This window comes from Hippoglossus hippoglossus, chromosome 24 (assembly GCF_009819705.1).
Source record: "Hippoglossus hippoglossus isolate fHipHip1 chromosome 24, fHipHip1.pri, whole genome shotgun sequence".
Taxonomy (NCBI): domain Eukaryota; kingdom Metazoa; phylum Chordata; class Actinopteri; order Pleuronectiformes; family Pleuronectidae; genus Hippoglossus; species Hippoglossus hippoglossus.
Window position 1 is genome coordinate 21,273,697 of NC_047174.1, and position 26,399 is coordinate 21,300,095.

Consider the following 26,399-nt stretch of genomic DNA (forward strand, 5'->3'; position numbering starts at 1 on the left):
GACTCAATAGCGCCTCTAAAAAAGAAACATATAAAACATGGTAAATTAGCTCCCTGGTATAATTCCAAGACACATGAATTAAAACAAGCGTCAAGAAAACTAGAAAGGAAGTGGCGCTCCAACAACCGTGTTGTATATCTCCTAGCCTGGAAGAATAGTGTTAAAGCATATAAGGAGGCCCTCCACAAAGCAAGAGCTGCCTACTACTCCAAATTAATAGAAGAAAATAAAAACAACCCCAGGTTTCTCTTCAGCACCGTAGCCAGGCTGACTGAGAGTCACACCTCCACCGAACCCAGTATTCCTCGATCCCTGAATAGCAATATCTTTATGACCTTCTTTAATGATAGAATTCTAACTATTAGAAATAAAATCAACCATCTCCTGCCCTCAGTTGGCACTAATACCCCATCAAGAATAGAAATCTCAGAAACGGCTGAGAATCTTACCAATTATTTAGACAGATTCTCTCTGATCACCCTTGATCAGCTGACCACAATAATCTCATGTTCTAAACCAACAACTTGTATCTTAGATCCCATTCCTACAAAATTACTTAAAGAAATTCTGCCCCTAATTGATAGTACGTTACTGAACACAATCAATCTGTCATTATCATCAGGATATGTACCACAGTCCTTTAAAATAGCTGTAATCAAACCCCTTCTCAAGACCTGGAGGTTTTAGCCAACTACAGACCAATATCTAACCTCCCCTTCCTGTCTAAAATCCTTGAAAAAGTTGTAGCCAATCAGCTGTGCGAGTTTCTCCAGGAAAGTAATGTATATGAAGACTTTCAGTCAGGGTTTAGAGCCAATCACAGCACGGAGACAGCCTTGGCAAAAGTCACTAATGACCTTCTAATAGCTTCAGATCAGGGATTTGTGTCTGTCCTCGTTCAATTTTTATCAGATTTTATTACAGAGACTAGAACAGTTAATTAGCATTTAAGGAACCGCCCTAAACTGGTTTAAATCATATTTTTCCGATCGATTCCAATTTGTGCAAATTAATGATGAGTCATCTGTGCGCACCAAAGTTAACCACGGGGTTCCACAGGGCTTTGTGCTTGGCCCAATTTCATTCTCATTATATATGCTTCCGCTAGGAAACATTATCAGGACACACTCGGTAAATTTTCACTCCTATGCGGATGACACCCAGTTATACTTGTCAATAAAACCAGAACAATGTAATCAATTAACTAAACTCCAAGCATGTCTCAAGGACATAAAAACCTGGATGACCCGCAATTTTCTCTTATTAAACTCAGATAAAACAGAGGTTCTAATACTTGGCCCTAAACACCTTAGAGATACATTATCTAATGATATAGCTGCGCTAGACGACATTTCCCTTGCTTCCAATGAAACAGTCAGGAACTTGGGAGTGATCTTCCATCCTGATTTGTCCTTTAATTCTCACTTAAAACTAATTTCTAGGACCGCCTTCTTCCACTTGCGTAATATCTCAAAAATCTGACATGTCCTTTCTCAAAAAGATGCAGAAAAACTAGTCCACGCCTTTGTTACATCCAGACTTGATTATTGTAATTCCTTATTATCAGGCTTCAGCAGTAAGTCGTTAAAGACTCTGCAGCTTGTCCAAAATGCTGCAGCACGTGTCCTGACAAGAACCAAGAAAAGAGACCACATTTCTCCTGTATTAGCTTCGCTACACTGGCTTCCGGTTAAATCTAGAATAGAATTTAAAATTATCCTCCTCACCTTCAAGGCCCTTAATAATTTGGCACCATTATACCTCAAAGAGCTGATAGTACCATATCAACCCACTAGAGCACTGCGCTCCCAGAATTCAGGCTTACTTGTCATCCCTAAAGTCTCTAAAAGTAGAGTAGGAGCCAGAGCTTTCAGCTATCAAGCTCCTCTCCTGTAGAATCATCTCCCACTTTCAGTTCGGGAGGCAGACACCATCTGTACATTTAAGAGTAGGCTTAAAACCTTCCTTTACGACAAAGCTTATAGTTAGAGCCGGTCCAGGCTTGTCTTAGACCTGCTCTTAGTTATGCTGCTATAGGTCTAGAATGTCGGGGGACACATGACACACGGAGCTTCTCTTTCCAGTTTCTCCTTCCTCTTCTCCATCCTTATCACATCAAAGAAATTAATATCTCATCAATACATGCTACTGACTTGACCTCTTCCCCAGAGTCCCTTTGCCTTATCGTCCGCAGATCCAGGGCCGTGGCTGCAGCCACATCGTGGATTATGATCTGTGGATCGCGTATCAGAGATCGTAATGGTGGGTCCAGTATGGCGGATTCTGTTTCGTGTTGGCATCTGATAATGGACCACGATCGAGGTGGCAGCTGATGATGGATCCTAATGGCGGCAGTGGACAATGACTGTGGACTATAATGGCATCCGATCTTGATGGTGGATCATGATCTTGCTGGCTGCTGACCATAGACTATGATGATTACAGCAGGACTGCTTGATATATAGTATTTCTCCTCGGATCCTCGACCGTTACTGACAATAATCTATCAATTCATTGACCTCCAGTTATGCTTCAAAATGTTTATTCTTATCAATGCTGCTAAAACCCTCATCTTGGTGATGTTCTCCTTTACACTTGACATCTATTGCACTTCTGTCCGTCCTGGGAGAGGGATCCCTCACATGTGGCTCTCTCTGAGGTTTCTACGTTCTTTTTACCCTGTTAAAAGGTTTTTTTAGTAGTTTTTCCTTACTCTTGTTGAGGGTTAAGGACAGACGATGTCACACCTTGTTAAAGCCCTATGAGACAAATTGTGATTTGTGAATATGGGCTATACAAATAAAATTTGATTGATTGATTGACTTCTGGACTATTTTCTAGCAAATGTGATATTTCTCTGATAAGCAATTATTCATTACTTTGAAGCATTTATAAATTACATCAGAAATGAATGCTTTCAAAGCTTTATTAGAAGTAGACAGGGAATTATGAACAGAGAGGGGGGAAGTTGGGTTGATGAAAATCACGAGACATACATGCATGTAGTTATATTTAAAGTTCACAAAGAACTTCAGGTGACGGGCAGTAGTAGTTTTTTCAGTGCACGAAGAAACATGGATTAAGTTAACGCACGAACAAACAGACAGCAGTGACAAAATAGGGGGGGGGGGCTGATCTTGCTATAGTCTGTGAGGATGAGAGTCCATCTTGTCAGATGACCTATAATGGTACTGGCCTGCAGGTTGTTGAGGGTTTGGCCTGTTTCATTTCTCAGCCCCACCAAGTACTCCGCCAGGCTGTCCACAAGGTGCATTCCCGGAACACAACACTCATCAACAGCCTGGTAAATATAAGAGTATATCAAAATGAAAAAAATATATATAACACAGTAGCAAATACAGAAAAGTAAAATATCTGTCACAGTCAATGTCAATGTCAGTGTCAATTTTATTTATATAGCACATTTAAAACAACTTGGTTGACCAAAGTGCTTTACAGGTGTAATGGTACAACAAAAGGACAGTAAAACGTAATACATCATAGTGCAAGTAATACAAATAAAATACAATTATTAATGTAAAATAACTAAAATTAAAATAAAATGAAATATAAGATATAAGATATAAGATTAATAAAATCAGCTGTAATGAAACGTACTCAACTCGAGGAGAAAGCCTGGGAGAACAGGTGTGGTTTTAGTAGTGATTTAGTGTGTTAAAGACGGGGCAGATCTAATGTGAAGTGGTAGGTTGTTCCACAGGTTTGGGGCGGCTACTGCGAAGGCGCGATCACCTCTGGTTACTAGCCTTGTCTGAGGTTTGTCAAGGAGCAGTTGAGTGGCTGATCTCAGTTCCCTTACTGGAGTGTGCATAAAGAGAAGTTCGGATAAGTAAGACTGTGCCAGTCGGTTAAGAGATTTAAAAGTTAAAAGTACGATTTTAAAAACGATCATGTGACAAACAGGAAGCCAGTGTAGGAGGCGCAACATGGGTGTGATATGGTCTCTCTTTTTTCTCCTAGTCAGCAGGCGAGCAGCAGCATTTTGGACTAGCTGCAGGCGTTTAATGGAGAATTTGTCTAAACCTACATACAGGGAATTGCAATAATCAAGACGGGAGGTTATGAACGCATGGATAACTCTCTCTAGGTCTTTTTGTGGGAGGTAGGCCTTTACCTTGGCTATTTGTCGCAGTTGAAAAAAGCTACCTCTGACTACTGAAGAAATTTGCTTTTCAAAATTAAAAGCCCTGTCAAAAAGAACACCAAGACTCTTTACAGTGGAGTGAGTATTTGGAGCCAAAGGCCCAAGATTGTCCACATCTTGCAGTTACGATTGTCCAAATATGATAACCTCAGTCTTATTGTTGTTTAATTTGAGGAAGTTTGAATCCATCCATGATTTTATGTCATTTAAGCAGTCAAGCAGGGGCTGTGGTGATGTCTTAGTTTTATGGTTCAGGGGCAAGTATATTTGAATGTCGTCTGCAAAGCAGTGAAAGGAGACATTATATTTTTCAAAAATTGATGCTAGGGGGAGCATATATAGGGAGAAAAGGACAGGGCCTAGAATGGATTCTTGAGGTACCCCACATGTAATTGGGGCTTTCCTAGAGGAGTAGTCACCCAGGTGGACAGAGAAACTTTAAATCAACAGTTAAAATCAAATCGTTAAAAACTCTTAAAAGAGCTGTTTCGGTACTGTGATGCGGTTTAAAACCTGACTGGAACTTTTCTGTCGATTGTTATTGTCGATAAGAAATGTCTGCATCTGTGTGAGAACTACCTTCTCTAGGATTTTGGACAGGAAAGGCAGCTTATAAATTGGCCTGAAATTAGAGTGAACAGAGGGATCAAGGTTTTCTTTCTTTAACAAGGGCTGTACAACAGCATGTTTAAAGGCAGCTGGGACACTACCAGAGAGAAGACAGGTGTTAATCAATGACAGAATACATGAGCCAACAGTGTTGAAAACTTCTTTAAGAAGACTGGCGGGGATGCTGTCAGAAGGGCAATTTGTGGGTCGCAGATGGTGAACCACCTCGGATAGGGAGGATATATTGATATCGGCTCGAATTGACCAAAGACAGCTGGGAGCATGGGAGGGATAGGGGGTTGATGGTCAGTGGACATGATCTAAGAAGCGAAATTTATTCCACAAAAAATTTAAGAAAGGAATCACAGAGGATAGGTGTAGGCAGAATAGGAGTACGACTACCGGGGTTTATGATATTATTAAAAATATTAAAAAGAACCTGAGGCCTGTGATAGTTATTGGAGACCAGGTTAGATATAAACTTAGTTTTTGCCGATTTTACCGCTTTCTGGTAATCAGATAGACGGCTCTGTAAGATTTCATATGATACTCTGAGTTTGTCCTTTTTCCACCTTCTCTCTGCTTGCCGACATGCACATCTGAGACCGTGGATAGAGTCGTTTAGCCATGGCTCTGAAAGTGCTTTAGTGCGTTTCATCCTCAAAGGAGCAACAGAGTCCAGAGTGCTTGTGCAGGTTGAATTAAAGAGAGAGATAAACTCATCAGCACTGAGAACATCACTACAATCCAAGTTATAGAGCACAGAGTCTTTAAAAATAGCAGAGAAATGCAACGGAGTTTGACAATTAATTATACGGCGGCAGCGTGCAGGGGGAGCTGGCTTGACTATAGAGCCAGGGATAGTAATCGTAAATAAAACCAGCAGATGATCTGATATACAAGTATCACAGATTTCAATGACATGAACATGTAGGCCATAAGACAACACAAGGTCTAATGGGTGGCCCTTTTCATGTGTGGGTCCAGACACTGACTAGGTGAGATTAAAGGAATTTATAAGATTTAAAGGGGACATAGCATGCAAATTCCACTTTGTTAGTGCTTCTACACGTTAATGTGGGTATCTGGCATGTCTACCAACCCAAAAACTCTGGGAAAAAAACACTCGCGCGTTTTGTTATGGTTCCTCTAAGTCAGAAACGTCATGCTTGAGTGACTCGATTGAGCTTCCTGGGTTTTGTGTCGTAACAAGGCACTGGAAGTCTCCCTACATGGCCTTGGCCCACCCCCCACCTCTCTCTTTCTCTCTCTGTCTGTCTGCTTGTGTGCTTGTAGTGGATGGGCAGAGGGGGACATTTAATTATGTGATTGGGAAAATTAAAACTCCAGGACAACAGAAGGGGAATACAAAGTATGGGATGCATATTTGATAATTTATATCATATAAAATATGTAATTTATATCGTTTAAAATCATGGGGGGAGAGGGGGAGGGGGAGCTGGCTCATTAGCATTTAAAGGAACAGGCACTCAAAACAGGTCACTCTGTGGAGGGCTGTTTTATACAGGGTAAAAAGGGTGCTGTTTTAAATGATCCTTGTGGTATTTTGACCAAAGTATGTTACAGACATTTCATTAAGACCCCAAGGAACCATATCAACTTGTGGTAAAATGGGCATGCTATGTCCCCTTTAAGAAGTCTTTAGCCATAGGTTTAGTTTCACAGCATATATGTACATTAAAATCCCCACAAATTAAAAAGTGGTCATAATCCATCGAAATACCCGCTATGAATTCAACAAATTCTTGCATAAAGTCCTTGTTGAATTTCGGGGGACGGTACACTACAGCGCTGTAGTGTACCGTCCCTCCTAAATGCCTCCTCCCCCGTGCTGTGTACAGTTGTTGTGCTACAGCAGGTGTGACTGGTGGTGATACTGATGGACCAGCCCTTGCAGCAGGAGAAACAGTTGCTGAAAGGCTGGTGGGACTTGGGAGGACAAGAAGAGAAGTAGCAGGAGGGGCTGATGTGCCAGGGGGCATTTCTGTGTTCTCATACGCAATCTAGAGATAAAATGGAATTTAATTAGAGTTTTTTGGTATTATGCTTTTATTAATTCATTCATTCTCCAGATTGTTGTTTTTATTGCCTTTTATTTGTGTTGGTTTCTTGATAGCACTGCTACAAATTTTACTATTAGTGTAACACAGTAACAATTATAATGAACATGAAATAATTGGAAATCCACTGACATTGTATGATAATAGACATGTGATGAGAATATTACCAGATGATGCTCAGTTGCTGCTGCAGTAGGGCTACATCCAGGCCTAGGAGGAGCAGCAGTAGCGTGGAGAGAAGAGGGAGTTGAATAGCTAGCAGAGCTGGTGTTGATAGGTGATGGATCTGAGGACAGGGCCAGCAGCTCAATGGTGGGGTCCAAGCTGCCCTCATCTTCCAGCTCTTCCTCACTGTCAACATCCTCCAGCATCTGGTCGGTCTCCTCTGAGTCAGGATGTACATCCTTCAGGGCCCTTCCAGTCTGATGGTACAGGTAATCTATACCTATTAGCTCCCCTGGGACAGTCAAGAGAATAGGAAGAGGAAAATTAGCTTTCAGAAAATGAATCAAAGATCTTATTATAGACTTCCGGTTATGGCTACCTGCTAGGAAGACGCAAACTCTAGGTGCTCCTATCAGTTATATAAGTATTAAGTCCTGCAACGCTTGGATAGCACACCAGCACTTAAAAGGGTTAAATGCAGTCTTTTGTTGAATGTAAAGAATTTGATTCTCTATAATGGGATGTAAGCTCGTTAACAATTCTTTAAAAGTGAGCTCCTGTTTTGCAGAGAGATATGCTCTCTTTCGTCTGTACACTGTGTCTTCTGTACACCGGAGTTCACTCCAGCTTAATTTCGAATGAAGAGGTCTCACTCCCTATATTTTAAGTTAAATTTTATTCGAACAGATTGATTTTTATTTTGAGACAAATACCTCTGAAACATCAGCATGTGTTAGATGGGAAGCTTTCAAAGCATTTATTAGAGGCCAAATGATCAATTTCACAAGCTCGAAATCTAAAAAATCACGAAAGATAATGACAATTTTGGAATCAAAAATAAAAGCCCTGGAGAATGAAGCATTTCAGAAAATTGCTCTAAAACTCAACAACAACTGTTATTATTGAGGTCACAGTATAATGAACTGTCAGTGACTAAAGCAGGGGCATGTTTATTAAGACTTAAACCAACATTTTACGATCAAGGAGAAAAACCTGTAAAAATATTAGCTCGATATACCCAGTATCCCAGAGGAACCTAGATCCAGCCTGGAAGCTGAGTTATTATTAAAAGAGATTTCCGATGCAATTGATAGTATAAAATCTGGAAAGGCGACGGGTCCTGATGGCCTACCTATAGATTTAACAAAAAATGTAAAACCAAATTACAGACCCCTTTATGGGATATGTTATTAGAATCTTTTCAAAATGAAATCCTTCCACCATCCTTGAGGGAAGCCTTGATAACACTGATACCAAAGCAGGAAACCCTGCAATAGGTGTGAAAACTTAACACCAATTAGTCTTCTAAATTTGGATGTAAAGGTGCAATGTAAAGTCCTGGCAAGAGGTTCGAAGGCTAATTCCCAAAAATAATTGAAAAAGATCAAAACCGGTTTATTAAAGGTCAACAAGGGTTGCATAATGTCAGGAGGGTGTTGAACAATTTACACATCCAGAAGGACACACCAGACACGGCTCTCTTATCTCTTAAAGCCTTTGATAGGGTCGAATGGCCCTATTTTTTTGACGTTCTTAAACGCTTCGGATGTGGGGAAAACTTTTGTAAATGGATAAAACTGTTATATAAGGCCCCCCTGTGCTGAAGTAATCACGATAATACAATATCAAAACAAATTAAGATCCATAGAGGATGCTGTCAAGGGTGCCCTTTCGCCACTGTTGTTTATTTGGCCATTGAGCCTCTTGCCATAGCCGTACGATCCCTTAAAGAGATAGCTGGTATAACCATAGGTCGAACTGATCACTATATTGCTTTTTATGCTGATAACGTAATTATTTTTCTCAGTAACCTGGAGAAATCCATACCAGCTGTGTTAGGAATAATTAAAAATGTTGGTGATATTTCAGGCTACAAAATAAATATCTCCAAATCCTCTATAATGCTACTAAACTCTAAAGGGAGAGGTAATCCGTCTGCACAAGTTTCTCTGTTTAATTCTGTTAGTCAGTTTACATGAATTAATTGGAAAGGTTAATATCTTGAAAATTAAGATACTCCCCAAACTACTCTTTTTGTTCCAGAACATCTCATTGCCTCCTACCTCAAATCTATTCTCTAAATTAAAAAAGTTATTCTTAAAATTTTTGTGGAATAACAGACGACCCAGACTAAAGATGTCTCTTTCTGTTCTCACCCTATGATAGACGGGGGCTTCAGTGTCCTAATTCAGTACTGCACTGTTGGGCAGCTCAACTAAGAACTATTGTGTTCTACTTTACAAATGATAATTCTCCTGTCTAGCGAGAGATGCATTCTCAATCCCTAGAACTATCCCTTCCTGAATATATGTACTACCAGTCTAAAGAAACTCAGAAGTAAAACCACTAACCCCATAACCAGGAACATGATTAATGTTTGGTATGAGGTAAGGAAAGATTTGGATGAGCCACTTTGTATTTCACGTTTTAGTCCAATTTGGGGAAATGATAATTTCACTCCTGGTAGAGCTGATAGTGGATTTAGGACCTGGTTAGATAAGGGGCTACAGCAAATGCAGGATTTATGATTAAATGATGATAAACTGATGTCATTTGAGGAGCTTGTAAGTAAATACAACATTCCACGGACACACTTTTTGAAATGTTTGCAACTCCGAAGCTTTATTGAAGCAAACTAAAAACAATCACTAGCTGTTCCTTCCTTTTCACCATTAGATAAAAACTGTTTTAAAAGACAGTACTGGGAAAAACCTAATATCTAGATTTTATGATTTATTCATATCTGGGTCCCCTGAATCTTCTGAAGCTAAACTCAGAGCTTGGAGAGAGGACTTACATGACATTATTTCATTTGATGATTGGGAAAATGCTTGCAAAGCAGCTCAAACACAAACAGCTGTTAACCTCTCTTGCTTTTTACTGCTTATTTACCCCGTGCTCCCTTTTTTGCCAGAAAACCAGCTGCGCAGCATTCGCCCATTTGTTCACCTTAATCTGCTCCGGCCTCACCCTGCCGGCACCCTTGGATCTCCACTGCCTGCCACCACCTGCCCAGCTCCAGCTATCGAGCAATAAACCTTTTTGTTTACTACCACCTATCTGCTGTGTTTGTGTTCTGCACTTTGGGTCCGCAAGAAACAGATCATAACAACAGCAAACACCCGTGTTAGGCTTTTAAAATATAATTGGCTGATGCGAACACATATAACTCCAGAAAAACTAAATAAATTTAATAGTAATATGCCAGATGTTTTAAATGTGGACAATCCAAGGGAACCTTCTTTCATTGTGTCTGGGAATGTGATAAGATAGAAAAGTTCTGGGCAGAGGTAAAATATATATCGAAGTTATTTTGTCGATACAATTAACAATGGAGACCAAGCTTTTCATCTTAGGTTGCTGTTCAAAAGAACATAAATTAAGGAAGGAAAAGCACATTTTTGGGGATTTATGTTTGCTACAGGCAAAACGGATGATAGCACTATCATGGAAAAATGTAAATAAACTAAGTACTGGTAAATGGTTGAAAGAATTGTCTGCATGTATACCCTTAGAAAAAATCACCTATTCTATCCAGTGGACCTTGGGGTCCTTTTCTCAATTATCTAGAATTTACAGATTTGGAAAACATATTGGATTAAGAGAATGAATCTGGAAAGATTGATTAAATGCTCCTCTGCTGCGAACAGAATGGCAACCTTGTAATTTGGTAAATTAAAAGACACGGATAAGTAGTATCTATATAAGAAGCATTCGAATTTAACTTGTATTTGTATTTTCTTTTCTTCTTTTTTTTCTGCCCAGTTTCAACTGTGATGTCTGTCCAAGAAAGCATCACGAGCAAGGTTGGCAAAACAAAAAAAGAAGCTTTCAAGTAAAATCCCTGCTACAGTTCTTCACAGAGACATCGGGCTTGTAGTTGTCTTGCTACCTCTAGAAGAGCAAAAATAATGCAGGGACTACAGATGGTGAAGAGGATGTGGGAAAAGAGGATTTAGCTCAGCCCTTCCAACAACAGGACATGGGTTAGAGTGGTGTGACCTCCTTGGGTTCAAGAACCAGGAGCTCAAGTGGGAGGTGTTGAGTTAAAACTGAGAGCATTATTTATTTGTGTGTTTAAAGGTTATCAACCTGAAATAAAACTCTCATTAACCCTGAAAAACAAAAACTGTGAAAACTCTACAATCAATATCAAACCTCCATTTTTCACTTAAGTGGATTGAAAATAAAAAGGGAGGAAAAGTAGAGCAAGTTTTCCAATGCGTCCTTCAAAGTTAACCAGGATTAAGAGAGAGAGAGAGAGACTTTTTTTTGGACTATTAAGATAACTTTTATTTATAACATTTCATGATCTTTCCAATAGTAGCATCAGCAAAAAAATTATAAATAACACTTCAATCAGATCATATTTTACAAAAGAAAACTACATGTCACACACAAACGGAGTTTAAAAATGAAGGACCAGTGAACCGTCCTCCTCTAGTGAACATAAAACCTGTCTGATCCCCCACTGAGATGTAAAAGCTGCAGCTGTCTAAATAAAACCTCTAGTTGAGGACAAGACACCTCCCCAGTGCTCGGGTCCAGGTGAGCTCGGTGTCTGTTTGTAGCTAAAGCTCCATGTATTACTCACATAATCATGTGAGTAATATGTGTGAGAGAGAGAGAGAGAGAGAGAGAGAGAGAGAGAGAGAGAGAGAGAGAGAGAGAGAGAGATTCAAGCTTGAATCGCAACATCTAAGACATCAAAGGAATCATTCCTGGCTAAACACACTGGAAAAGAGAAAGCTACACTCTAGTAAAGCCCTCGAACAACAAGTCCTATCTGTAAAATAAAAACACTGTGAGAATCCCAAGACTTTGCCGAACCTAGAGATATATTTTTTATTGGTTAGAGCCAAAACGTTTGACCGTGGGAGTGAATTAGAAAAGTGTGGCTCCTTCCAGAAATTTCCTCTCAAAATTAACATTAGACCCAATGGGGAAGAGACAGCTCTATGCTCTAGCGCAGTCCTAGAACAACTGCTTCTTACTCAAAAACTAGTCCTATCTGTGAAATAAAGAGACCGTGAGAATCCCAAGAATTTGCCGAACACACAGATTTGTATTGGTTAGAGTTAAGAGATGGGACCTTGGAAGTTTATAGTGACATTTCTGCGAAGCGAAATGAGATTTGGACACACAGGATTAAAAAGCACACTAAGAATAATGGGTAAACATGATACCGAAAATTGTGAGTACATCCATAGAACATCTAATGATTCATTGCCATCAATATCTTCAGGAAATTATATCAGCATACAAATGGACGAAATGCTGACATTGAACTCAGGGCATATCAGGTATAATAAAGTTATTTTGATTGTACGCACTTGGTTAACCCTGGTTGTTTTTTAATTTGATTTATAAATAAACTTGATTTGCTTTGATTTTAAGGCTATTTTTTAATGTATTTTTTATCTTGACCAAGACTAATCAAAAGAATATAGTGTAGACTAAAACAATTCTGATCCACACTCCAGGTCAGAAGGTGGCAATAATGCACTTAAATGTTGATTGCCAACCACCATAAAAGAAGCAGCAGAAGAAGAAGATCACGTGACTACAAATTTCACCTATGGTTTAAAATGAAAAAAAAGGACCCTTTTATTCTTCACCCCGAACGGAAGAACCAATTTTGACAATTCTGGTTTGAACAGATTTATGTTTTTATCGTTTTTATTTAGCAAAAATAATTATGATTATTATCCGATGTTAACCTGATGCGGAGAACCACCTTAAGTCATACGCACCCAGTAAAAAAACATCAACAGCATCAACCGCATGAGGCCCTCCCTACCAGTTGGTGGAGGTAATGCACCAATTCGTTATTTGCCAACAGCCAATAAACCTCAAAGAAGAAATGCATGCTGCGCAGTCAGCGAACCAACCCAACACACGAGGAAATGTGGGGCAATGAAGGCTGACTGTTACAGAACTTAAAAGACTTCGAATCTGGACGGAGAGAATATTTAGTCAATACTAATCTTTCAAAGTAATTGAAACAAGCACTAGGAGCGTTTCATCTCGCTTCAGACATGTCTCTGTTTCTTGTGAACAGGTAGGCTTGTTTTCTGTGCTCACATCGCTTGTTTTTCAGATCATTTACTGCATGATACTGGCGGTTAAAACTATTTTACATTAAAGGTTTTTTTAAGAAGTTCGAAAAGCTATCAAAATTTTGATTGTGTTTTATATCTGGTAGATTCAAGTTGAATGTACTGTCCTGTTCGTCGACAAGATTTTCTGGTCTCATTTCTGCTTTTCCACCACATTGTGTGAACACGGTTAAAGCTCAGACATTTTTTTAAATGACTTTCGTTTTGACGGCATCTTAACAAGTCATTCACAAAATATTTGATTAATTTTAAATGATTTTAAATTTGAGGTTTCAAAGCCTCACAGAGCAGTGACTGACCCTTCAAAGGCGAAAACCCTCTTGAATAAATAGAGAAAATCATGTTGGAGACTAGAGCCTTTTCTGTTTTACAGATATATGGGCTTTGAAAAATGTTGTCTTGTTGCTCACAGGTATCTTGGAGTGGAGGAAGATGGGAGCATCTCAAAAGAATCTCAGTCTCAGGCGTTGCTTGCTAAACTGCAGCAGAAGGCTAAAGAGAAGCAGAAACAGAGTTTGACAGAACAGAGACCAGACCTGTTTGAGGAGCAGACACTACAGCTGGTTGACAAAAAGAAAAGAAGAGCTGACAAGGACAGCAGTCAGGAGCCTCAACACCATAAAAAGAGGAATTCAGAAGTAGCTCCTTTGTGTGAGTTGAACTCTGCAAACCATGATGAGCCTGTCAAGAGAAAATTAATAAGAAAGGTGTGGAATGCAAGACCGAAAAAGAAAAAAAGAATCCTACAGGTGTGTACACAGACTCTGCTGTCCCTCTCTGCTTTTTGTCTTTCACCTTATTGGGTCTCATGGAAGAACTGCTCTTAAAGGTTCAGTGTGTGGGGTTTAGTAACATCTAGTGGTGAGGTTGCATGTTGCAGCTGAATACCCCTCACCTCACCCTCCCCCTTCCAAGCATTAAGGAAAACTTATGGTAGCCTTCAGTTGTCATAAAAACTCGAAATGTGTTTAGTTTATCCTGACTGGGATACTGTAAAAAACATGGCGGCTTCTGTAGAGAGGACCCGCTCCCGATGTAAATATGAAGTATTTAAATATAAAGGGCTCATTCTAAGTAAAGAAAACAATAATTTGTACAATGTAGATTATTACACACAAGTGAAAACATCACTGGGATTGTTTTATATTCAATTTCTGAAAATAGAAGCCAAAATTTATTGAAATGAGACTCGTATAGACGTATTCTCTTTCACACAGCTGCCTCAGGGTCACTGTCCAGTGTCATCCTCTAATGCACCCAACAGTCAGTAATATCATGCACTCGTTTTGTATATAATGTGCCTCCCATCATTAGAAAGATGTTAATTCTAATCTAAGTTCATGTTAACATACTGTATGTGAGTGTCATTATTCAGCTCCGACAAGTCATTGATCACTGTATTATTGTCTAATTAATCTGCTCTTTCCATGTTTTGTGGTTATTGGGTGGGTGAGTCAGGATGACTCTGATGTTGCTGTAGAATGAATGTCTTTTTCTTTTACTCGTTTGTAAGTCATCAACAAAATAATCAAGAAAAGTTGTAGGAAATCTTTGCATTGTCTTTCAAGACTTTACTTACTTCCATTGCTGCTGGGAAGCTGCAAGTTAACACATTTCTATACTGGACTTGAAATGCTTGAATTTGATTCAATATTGTAAAAATCTTTGTTTGGATCTGTTAGACAGTTCACCTCAATGTCTGTCAGAGCCTCCTGTGACTGGAAGAGATGGACCGGAGAGTGAAGCAGCAGAGGCAGAAAATGACCTATTAAAGCAAACCACAGAGATGCCTTCCACTCCAATTGGATTCACAGTTGTGGGAGGATTTGAAAACAAACCTTTCCAAAAGGTAAGGTGTTACTTTGATGGTGCTGAAGTAGGAGTCAACAATATGATTAGCAGTGCTCATCTGGGAACCATATACGCTTGTACATCATATATAGTGTTTATTCCTGTGTTTACAGATACAAAGAGTCCTGCCACAGTGGCTTGCTCAGCCTGATGTGATTCACAGAGACATTAAAAACAACCAGGTCCCCATCTCTGACATCTCCCAACTGTGTGCGCCACTTGTGAAAAAACTACAGAATAATGGAATTCAGCACTTCTTTCCTGGTAATGACACTTGCTGAATCAATCCGTGTATTCAATAGTTTCTCAAGTTCTACGTTTTTGAGAATTTGTATTATTCATGAATCCTGATATTAGTTCATAAATTCCACATGTTATATTTGTGTGTTTAAAAAAAGGCCCTATAATAGATAAATATTCTGTTGCGCTCTAAGGCCCTCATGTTTTTGAACCATGACTGTAGTGACTATACACTTACAGAATAAAAGTTGTGAATAGTTACTGTGATGTTTTCACAGTGCAAGCAGAGGTCATTCCGGCCATCTTGGAGAGCATGCAGCTAGGGCTGCTTATTGGACGCGGTGGCTACAAGCCGAGAGATATCTGTGTGTCTGCGCCTACAGGCAGTGGCAAGACTCTTGCATTTGTGATACCTGTCATACAGGTAAGCTGCCTGCTTTCTCTAATAAGTACCTTTGAGTACACATGTATGTACACCTATATGGCATGATTGAAGCATGTGTAATATGTGGTAAGATTTTTCCACCATCAGATGTTGATGGAGCGGGTGGTGTGTGAAGTCCGGGCTTTAGCTGTGTTGCCAACCAAAGAGCTCGCTCAGCAGGTCAGAATGTCTTCAAACTCAAACCCTTGTGTGTTTGCTGTAGATTACGAATAAGCTAAGCGGACATGTTCTCTTGGGCAGGTTTGCAAAGTGTTCACATCATATGCTGAGGGAACAACTCTGAAAGTGGTGATGCTGGCTGGACAGAGGTCCTTTGCTGCAGAGCAGGCTTCACTCTCTGAGCAAAGGTGAGTACAAAAAGAACATAACACTTTGTGCTTTCTGCTGCACTATACAGATGGAGGGGTGAAGTGTTTGAGTCCACAAAACACTTGTGGACTTCACCCACCCCTCCATTGGCATAGTGGTGAGTAGATAATGAGTGAATTTTGATATTTGGGTGAACTGTCCCTTTTTAAAGATTTCTTTTAATCCTGAATTTGTTTTTTTCTCCCCAGGGGAGGCATAAGACGCAGTTTAGCAGACATTGTTGTGGCCACTCCAGGTCGACTGGTTGATCACATCAACAAGAATTCAGGCTTATGTCTGAAACATCTGAGGTTTCTTGTGAGTTCTTAATACTTATGTAACTTGAACCAATATCTTTACTTGGCCTGCAACAACTACTTGATTTAATCAATTATAATCAATAAATTGTTGGCAACTATGGAGCCCCTCTAGTGATATATATTGTGGCTACGAGTTCCGATGGTGGCTGGATTCTGAAGTCGGGGGGAATAAGATAAACATAATAAGTCGTAGGAAGAAGATAGAGTGGCCATGAGATATGAAACTGTTCAAGACCTGGCGAACCAAACTGAAGAAGCCTCTTGGATGAGATATGAAAAGTTTCACTTACTCAAATGATGTAGCCTATGTAATGGGCATTAGTTTGACATACGCTGTGTGCAGGGACTAATTGAGGCCACACTGTGGTGGAAAGGTTTGCAATTACTAGACAATAACGTAGTGGCCTGTTTCCGTGCACCATGATGCACCATACAAAGCAAGTTAAATGACCAATTGCGCAGAGAGCATGACTGTGCTGTTTGGTATTTTGGTGACAGGAAGCATCTGGAACAGCTGGAAACGGGGAGAGATTAAGATTAATCTATTATCAAATAATTGTTAGTTGCTGCTCTAATGTTCACAAACAACAGCAGATATAATGTACAGTGAAGTGAATTTGCTATTTATCATTAGTGTCCTCTTTAAAGTGGATTTCATTCTTTCATCCAACGCAGATAATTGATGAGGCTGATAGGATGATTGAAAGCATGCACCAGTCTTGGCTCAATCATGTGGTGAGGGCAGTTTTCAGATCAGGAAGTGAACAAAGAGCAATGTCCATCTTCAGGAGAACTGAACCTGCATACATCACAGCAGCCAGGTGAGTCAGATTGTCTCCTTACAATTAATATCAAGACCAACGTCTTAGTGGTGAAACTGATTTTCCACCAGTAGAAATTGTCATTCAGCCAGTGGCTAAAGGCATTATGTTTTGGGGTTGTACAGTTATCTGCTCTACCAATGTTAGCAACACACGTCTGTCCGGCCCTCCCATTCTTGTGAACATGAAAGCCTTGAGGGAATTTCTTCAAATCTTCAGTTGGACTCGGAGATTAACTGAATTAGATTTTGGTGACCTCACAAAACCCTTTTTGACTGGTGAGCACATTATTTTTAGAACACTTTGAGAGAATCCTGTTAAATTTGACAAAAATGTTTGCCTAGACCAGGGGTCAGTAACCTTTACTATCAAAAGAGCCATTTTGCCCCCTCTTCCTCCATTAAATTCATCTGGAGCCACAAAACATATTTGATAACACAGTTTATAAAGTTTTACATATAGTTATACTCAGTGTTGTGCCAGTTCACACTTAAAATGAACTAATTCAAAGTTCAGTTCATGCAGATGAAAATGAACTAGTTCATGTTCATAGTTCATTCAAAAAATTCTAACTAAGTTCACGGTTCCAGAAATTAACTAGTTCATGTTAACTTTTTCAATTTTTTATTGGGATAATTTAGGTGACAAACTAAATCATGTGTTTAGTTATAAATCGATGGTGTCAGATCATGTCTGCGTGTCGCTCTGCTCATTTTAACACCGAGTCCTGGCTGTGAGCATCACGTCTCGTGTTGTACCGAGCACAAAATGTTGACATGTCATTTTTCATGATGTGTAAATGCAGTCTAATAAACTCTGGAGCGAATCAAACAAACACTAAGTTACTTCATGTACTGATCAGGTCCTGATAACTAGTGATGAGTGTTTATTAGTTAAAGTGAGAGCAGGTCAGAGTGGAGGAGGACACAGAAACTCCAGCTTGGTACAAACCAACTGCAGCTTCTGCTCTGATCATTGATCAGCGGCGGCCAGAGAAACTATGTTCTTCAACAAAGTCACTTACCGGCTGCTTCACATGAACGAACTCTGATCGAGCGAGTGAGCGAGTGTGTGTGTGTGTGTGTGTGTGTGTGTGTGTGTGTGTGTGTGTGTGTGTGTGTGTGTGTGTGTGTGTGTGTGTGTGTGTGTGTGTGTGTGTGTGTGTGTGTGTGTGTGTGTGTGTGTGTGTGTGTGTGTGTACGTACGTTGTCTGGCAGCACACACACATTTTCTCTCGCTCCTGGTATTTCAGATGATGGCCTGATACAATAATATTTTTTTAAGTGAACGTGAGTGACGTTTACTCTCACTGGACTGAACGTCACTCACGTTCAGGTTCATCATATGAAAACTGTTTCGTTCAATTCATCGTTCACGAAAGAGATGAACGCGTTCAATGAACAACACTGTACAGGGAGCCACTGTAGAGGGGCTGAAGAGCCACATGCGACTCCAGAGCTGCGGGTTGCCGATTCCTGGCCTAGACTCACAGATTAACTAATTACATTTTGGAAGTTAACCCTCAGGAGTCTAAAAGTATAAAAACGTTCTGAAAGGTCTCTACCATCAATCGTTCCCGAGATATTTAGTCTTTTGTGTGCTATGTCCTTAGATGTCTTATACGACATCGTCAACTTGTGAGTGTTAAAGCTTAAGACCATGGTGGCCTCACAAAACATATTTTGTCCTACATAAATACAGACCATTAATCCAAAAATGTCTGATAGATAGCTATGACAATTGAAATGCAGGAGTTATTGCCAGTAATGGTAGAATATGTGAGTATACCCCAATAATCTAGGCCTATAGCAGCATAGCTAAGAGCTGGCACATGTACACATAGAATCAAAAGGGGCTTGATCCCCTGCCCTTTTTCTTCCTTGCGACAAAGTGCCCTTTTTCTGGGGTGCTTTTTTTTTTGATGTTGAAATAAATGAATTTATGAATCCGTATATTTGTGCACAGCTTCCCTGTCAAACAAATATACTGATTGCATAAAAAATAATAATATCAGCTTGATAGATTAGACTTTGTCGCGTTCCAATGCCTCTCTACAGTTCCTCTCTCAACATCTGCTCAGTGGTGAGCACTAGAGCTAGAGTGAACTAGAGTGGACATTTCCATGCAGTGACATAATCGATTCATGTTCTTTTTAGCAACATTAAACGTCCAGCCATACACATACAGGACATGTGTCAGAGTCTCTGTCGGAGTCTACTGCCTCCTCACTCCCCCTCTGACCTGCGCTCACTTTACACTTTAAACAATAAACACCATCACTGATCAGAAGTTATTTGGACACAAACAGTACTGATGTTTACTTTGTGTTTGTTTGATTCGCTCTAGGGTTTATGAGACACCTGCTACACAACATAAGACATAACGTGATGTGCACAGACAGGACATCGGGGTTAAGACGCAACGCAGTGCTTTAACTTCATTGTTGCAAAGAAAGCGATGCCCTATTTATCCAGGAATATCCATATGAATTCAGCAGCTTTTTATAAGATCAATTTTACATGTGAAACATCAGAGGAGCAATGCACCCCATTGTAGTTTTTCTCCTTTAATGAGTGATATATGTAGGCTGGAGACTGAGACTTGAAACATTTTAGACATTTTTCTGATAAGCAAACTAAACTCGCACATTGGTGTGTTTCCCTGCACAAATGTGTTTTTAAAAGTTTTTCCATATGTAATGTACAATGCAGAGATTCCTCTTGCATGTATTGTGTGTGTGTGTGTGCAAAGTGGAGGTGTATTTCCTGGATTCCTTCAGAAGAGCACCACTTACTACTCCAGTTGGCAATTTCCACTGATAAACATTCAGCAAGAGGTCAGGGTCATATTTTACAAAGGCTGATGTTGATCCAAATTTGTTTCAACCTGCAGGCCATCAGGATTGGAAGTTAATCCTATCCCTAGACTACAAATGAGGTCTCGTCCTTATAAATTAATAGGACAACACCCTGAATTTGTCATGAGTTCCATCATCAGAAGAAGTTAAAGGAACAGAATATATATTTCTTTAACAATTTTGCCAGAAGCACCAATGTAGTGTGTGAATCAAGCACTTTCTTTGGGTGTAACAGGGAAATAATCTTGCGTGTGTATAATCGGGAGCTTGTAGCACCAGAATCAACAAAAAACATAATTTGTGTACCATGGAAGAGAGCGAGAGAGAGACTCAGTAAAAACAATGTTAAAGAGACTAAAAACCGTTGTTAAAAGAGAGAAAAAGACTTGTTAGTCTTGCACTCAGGTCTCACGCAGGTTGCAGAATGGACACTTATTAAGAGCAGTTGGATTAAGAAAAGAAATAAAAGCGTTGGAAGCAACGGCACCGTGTAAAATTCTCCACTGGAGGTCGCCAGTCCGTTTTTTGAGGGGAGGTTTATATAAAATCCTCCACTGTGGGCTGGGTCCATTTTCGCCCCACCTCTGTGACCACACAGAGGGGGGCCTGTTGCTTAGTCTGGACTGGTGGATGCTCTTCACACAGTTCCTGTAGAGCAGAGGTCTTCAACAGGGGGTACTGCAGGGGGGTGGCGAAATTTTTGGTTGATTAGACAAATTTTTATATTTTTTTAATAAAAATAAAAAAATGTCAACCAATTTTTTTTTCACAAATTTAAATGTCTTTAAATACACATTAACATGAATCCAACATATTGTAGCGAACGGATAAATGGAGGCAGAAGACGTTATCTTTCAGTCAGCAATGCACACATTCAGCGACACAATAATAAAAACATGAATATATGAACCTGTGTATTATTTGAATAGCTTAGTATTGAATGCACAATAACAGGGTAGCTATGTTTATACATGGCACTAGGGCCAGTTTAATATAAAACACAATTTTATACAATATATATAGAAGGGGGTCCCTGCTCCATCTCTCCTGCTCTATCAGTTTGGGGGTCCTTGGCCTGAAAAATGTTGAAGACCCCTGCTGTAGAGGGTTTCCTTATCACCTCTGTGAAGGGTCAGTTTTAGTTCATTCACTACAGTACGAAGGGGGCCGGTCTTTTCCCCCAGCCCTGGGCTCAGGATGATCTCAGGGTAGGGGTCTGAAGCATCAGGTTCAGATTCCTTGCTGTGGTAGGCCATCAGGAGGCCCTTCTCTTTCCCAGAGAGCCTCTGGGTCCAGAGCTCCAGGATCCTCTGGGCCACCCGGGTAGACAGCAGCCCCAGCCCCAGCGCTGGCCCCACTGCATCCACCAGCTGCTTCAGGGTCACAGTCCCAGACCGGGTCAGTGATCAAACCTCATCAGGCTGGCTGTGGTTTGGTTGCTGACGTCAAGTCTTGCTCCGTGGATTAATGGTTCTCTCAACAACCAGTACAGAGAGTCAGCTTTTGGGCACCTTTTATGGTAAAAAAGGGCCCGTGATTTAAAAACACCTTGATAAAAAGGAGGCAACCCACTTAATTTTAGAAATTTAGAATCGGTTAAGAACAGAGCATCATCCAACCCCCAGGTTATTGGCATGCCTAAGGGTGCTGCTGGCCACATCTCTCCACACCAGATCTACCGGACGTGTGAGGTACTTTTGAATAAACTGAAGTCTGAAAGTGGCAGTCCTGCTGGCCAGGTGGACGAGGCCCTGTCCCCCCTCGTCTCTGGCTAAAAACAGCACCTCTTGTGGCACCCAGTGTAGACCTCCCCAGAAAAAATCCACCATTTTTTCTGTATATAAGCAAGTAAGCCTGGGGGGGTCCAAGTTAATCGGTGCCACAGTTGGGATGCCACAAGGTTGTTTAAAGGCAGTACTCTACCTCTGAGAGACATGTGAGGGAGCAGCCTTTTCCATTTTTTGAGTTTGCTTTCTATTTTTTCTGTGACGTTCTCCCAGTTCTTTACTATGTCGTCAGCTCCTAAAAACACCCCCAGGAACTTTATTCCATCTTTTTTCCACTCCAGATTTTGGGGGAGAACTGGGAGACTGTCACGCCACTTACCAACAGCGAGGGCTTCACTTTTTTTCCAGTTAACCCTCGCTGCCGAGGCTAAGCTAAAATCTTTGATGTCTGCTAAAAGATCTACATCTATCTGGCTTTTAATAAAAACAATAAGATCATCTGTGTAGGCAGATAAAATCATGTTCTTAATAAAACAAGGATAAAACAAACCCTGAAGGCTGGAACGTATTTTGTGGAGGAGAGGTTCCAGGGAGAGTGCGTAGAGCATCCCTGACAGAGCACAGCCCTGCCTGACGCCTCTACACACTCTAAAACGACTGCCGTTTAACTTTAGCACACTCAACATCACTGTACAGTACCTTGATCTTAGCTATGAAACCAGTGCTGAACCCAAACTTCTCCATTACTTTCCACAGGAAGTTGTGCTCAACGCGGTCAAAAGCGTTTTCTTGGTCTAGGGAAATCAAACCAGTATTTACACCCAATGAACTAGAGACATCCAAAACATCTCGAATTAGGTGGACATTGTCCACCATGGACCTGCCGGGCACGCAGGAGGTCTGGTCCCGGTGGATGACCTGCTCCATAGCCCTTCCCAGCCTGGAGGCCAATACTTTGGACAGGAGTTTGTAATCCACACAGAGCAATGACACAGGGCGCCAGTTCTGGATGTCCTCCAGGTTCCCCTTCTTTGGCAGCAGTGCGAGGACTGCCCTCCTGCAAGACACTGGCATAGAACCAGAGGCCAGACTCATTAAAAACCTCTAAAAGGTAATTTGCGAAGATGTCCCAGAAGGCATTATAAAATTTGCTTGTGAGGCCGTCAATGCCAGGAGCAAGGTGTCCATGCATGCCCTGCAGAGCGGTCAGCAGCTCGTGCATCTGGAGGGGGGCCTCGAGCTGTGAGTTGGTCTCCTTGGAGACCTGAGGCAGTTCATTGCAGAACTGCAAAACTTCACAGCTCGTCTTCTTATCTGGCTTGGTTACATGAGTTCCTGCCCCGTGTCAGAGAGCACTGTGTGGATTACTTTCCCCTGCCCGTTCTTTTTCTCCAGGTTGAAGAAAAAGTTAGAGGGAGCATCCATATCCTTGATGTTCTGAAAACGGGACCTGACCAATGCGCCCCTAACCCATCACTGGGGGGTTGTGGGCCACACAGAATACTTGCAAACAATACACACGCATATATATATATATATCTCTACCCTGTGATTAATCTGATTAAAAATTTTAATCATTTGACAGCCCTACTAATAACCTTAACCAACGCACTGTGTTTATGTAAAACATGTCACCTGCAGACTGCATTTGTTAAATGGATGGTTTGATACATATCTTAATTTGCCTTTTACTTTTTACTGCAAAAAATATTAAGGAGCATTGGAACTCGTTAACTCTATCTGGTTCACCACGTCCATGTCCACTGCCGCTCTGCTGCATGTCACAAACATGCCAGTCTGATTTATAAGCAGTCTTGCAGGCAATAACAATTTTTTACAGGCATTATCAAGCCTGCAGCTCACTTGTTTAATAGCCATGCTGTAGACATTAGTAACCTTGCCCATGTCTCCTCTCAGTCTGTCTCCACCTCAGATGCCACTACAGAAGCTGCTGTTTTCTGCCACACTCACACAAACCCAGAAAAGCTTCAAGCAGCTGGCCTCCACCAGCCCAGACTCTTTAGCTCCCTCCACAGATGCAGCAACATCACCACACCTGCAGTCCCCACCCACAAACAAGAGCGGTTTGACTTCCCCCAAGGCCTGACGGTAAGAGATGACAAATTAACCTTCAGGAGTGAGCACAGGCAAACATGTAAGTGGAGAGAAATATGGAGCAAATATGTGACCTTTTGAACACCTGCACCTTTGTGTTTTTAGGAGCACTATGTTCCCTGTACGTTAAGCAGCAAACCCCTTCTCATCCTTCACTTCCTCCTACGAATGAAGCTCAGCCCCATCCTCTGCTTCACCAATTCCAGAGAGACTGCACACAGGTGGGAGAGAGCTGTTGCGTAAATTGTTTTGAATTTTCAAGGCTGTTCATACTTTTTATTTGCCCTTCTTTCCTCCTCAGACTGTTCCTCCTAGTACAGCTCTTTGGTGGAATCAATGCTGCCGAGTTCTCCTCACGCCTCTCTCCTGGAGAGAGAAAGAAGAAGCTGAAAGAATTTGAACAAGGAAAAATCCAACTGTGAGTGTACTTGTGTGTGCTGTGTAAGAAAATAGTAGATCACAAAAGTATCAAAGATCACTTCCTGTACACTAATGCTGCAAATAATTATATTTTGGTCCAGCAACCTCCTCAAGGATTGTGTATGTTAGAGGAACACCCCAAAAATCAATAATTCAATGAAACATATAGTACAAAAATGCTGAGGGTTTGTTGCTATTTCACAATTTCTAGAGCTGCAAAATCCGTTGGGAAGAGGCCTCCAGAGAGACTGTGTGATCTGAGTGATAAAAGCATGTGACAGTTGACAACAGATAGAGAGGAATCATGGGGACAGAGTACATTAAGCAGTGAACACTCTCCCTAAGAAACAATGTTGTTGTGAAAATAATTGTAATGTCAAAAATATGTTTTTGGTAACTTAGAAACCGTCCATTCAGTACTTAGTCCACTGGAAAATGTAACACTTACTACATGTCTTGGTCACAATTCTTTGAACAATAAATTTAAGGCAACATTATAAAACAAAGAAACAAATATCATTTGGGAGGTTCTAAGTAAACACATTAGTAGTTGAGGACCTTAATTTCAATGTTGTAAATGTATAAAGAACACTAAATGGAATATTGATACTTTGAATCCAGCTTGTTGTCAACCGTTGATGAACTCCTTGGCATAAAGGATAAATGACTTGTGTCCTCTCAAAGGTTGGTCTGCACCGATGCAGCTGCCAGAGGAATTGACATTAACAGAGTCAAATGTGTTGTGAATTACGATGCACCACAATACATCAGGACATACATTCACAGGTGAGCTGTCCCTCTTGTAGGTACTTAACTGCTTACTATTTTTTTTAAGGCACTGCCGTGTGTAGAATAAGAGATCATTCGTATTGTCCAGTGTGTAACGAATCTGTCCTGACTTCTTTTTTTGAAGGATTGGAAGAACAGCAAGAGCAGGAAAAACAGGCCTGGCCTTCACCCTTCTACTCCGAGTTCAGGTGAAACACTTGTACATAAATAAGCATTATAAACAAACTATGAAGGCAGTGCAAAGTGAGATTTATGTTGGCCTTCTCAGGAGAAGAGTTTCCTTCAGATGGTGGTGGAAGCAGGAAGCCCTGGGATTCAAAAGCAGATTGTTAAACCTGAGAACCTCCAGAGTATGGAACCCCGATATGAACAAACACTGCAGGAGCTGGCTATGGTTATTAAGGTACCACCTCAGACAAACTTAAAAGTATGATTGAATAAAACTAATTAATCTTCAATCATAAATTTCATGGATAGCAATGATTTTATTTTCATGTACTTACCAAGCAGTCAATATTAGGCCCTTTGCTTATGACATTTGAAGCCCCACAATCTCAGATCACTGCCTTTTGTTTCACTCCACAGGATGAGAGAGCCAAATAATGGATCAACACCAACATTTTCTGCTGTTAACATCTGTGCCTTACCATGCATTTTATCTGCTGTTGGTTGTTACTAATGTTTAATAAAACATGAAGTTTGTATGGTGAAGCTGCTGATTTTAGCTTCACACTGACAGCTCCCATGTGAAGATCTCAACAATTGGAAAGGAGCTGACGTCATTTTCACCATGCAGTCCATGAAATGGCTCATTAGCCTGTCAATCGACAAACTGATCAGTTCATCAATGGCAGCAGAAAAACATAATTTAAGTCAAATAAGTTAATAAGCCCCAAATAATGAATCCACAAACTAACAATTTACAGTTTGTGTATAAAGAGAACTCAATAAATATGAAGTGATATGTCAGTGTTTTTGTGATTGGAGAGTGATATACTATGATTCATGTAATTCATTCTCAAAGTATTTTTTTGAATTTCTTACTCCATGATTTAGCATCTGCTAATTAATAAACAATGAACTAGAAGTAATGTTAATGAGCAGGCTCTGGTTTCTTCAGTGAGGCTAAATGCAATATTAGTATTTAAAATTGTACATGTATTATAGTGGCTTCTGCATACCCACAGACCACTGCTCAGGTTCGAATTAAACAAATTAAGGCTGCAAATATTTTTTTATTAATCATCTGAATCAACTTTTAGTAAACTTGTAACATACATTTAATTAATGACAACTGTCCTTGACAAGTTGCCAGAAGACATGTTTT

General features: G+C 40.5%; 1 protein-coding gene across 1 annotated transcript; it reads left to right on the forward strand.

The window, feature by feature from the left end:
* The first annotated feature begins 12,877 nt into the window (after positions 1-12,877).
* On the forward strand, positions 12,878-25,928 carry ddx51 (DEAD (Asp-Glu-Ala-Asp) box polypeptide 51). The gene is given in 17 exon segments (XM_034580034.1): positions 12,878-13,081; positions 13,552-13,790; positions 14,822-14,988; positions 15,104-15,254; positions 15,509-15,654; positions 15,763-15,834; positions 15,916-16,022; positions 16,233-16,341; positions 17,019-17,164; positions 23,666-23,718; positions 23,721-23,857; positions 23,969-24,084; positions 24,165-24,281; positions 24,968-25,069; positions 25,197-25,260; positions 25,341-25,475; positions 25,658-25,928. Coding segments are annotated over 17 exon segments (1,902 nt in total). The 5' UTR covers positions 12,878-13,058; the 3' UTR covers positions 25,676-25,928.
* The last annotated feature ends 471 nt before the right edge of the window (positions 25,929-26,399 follow it).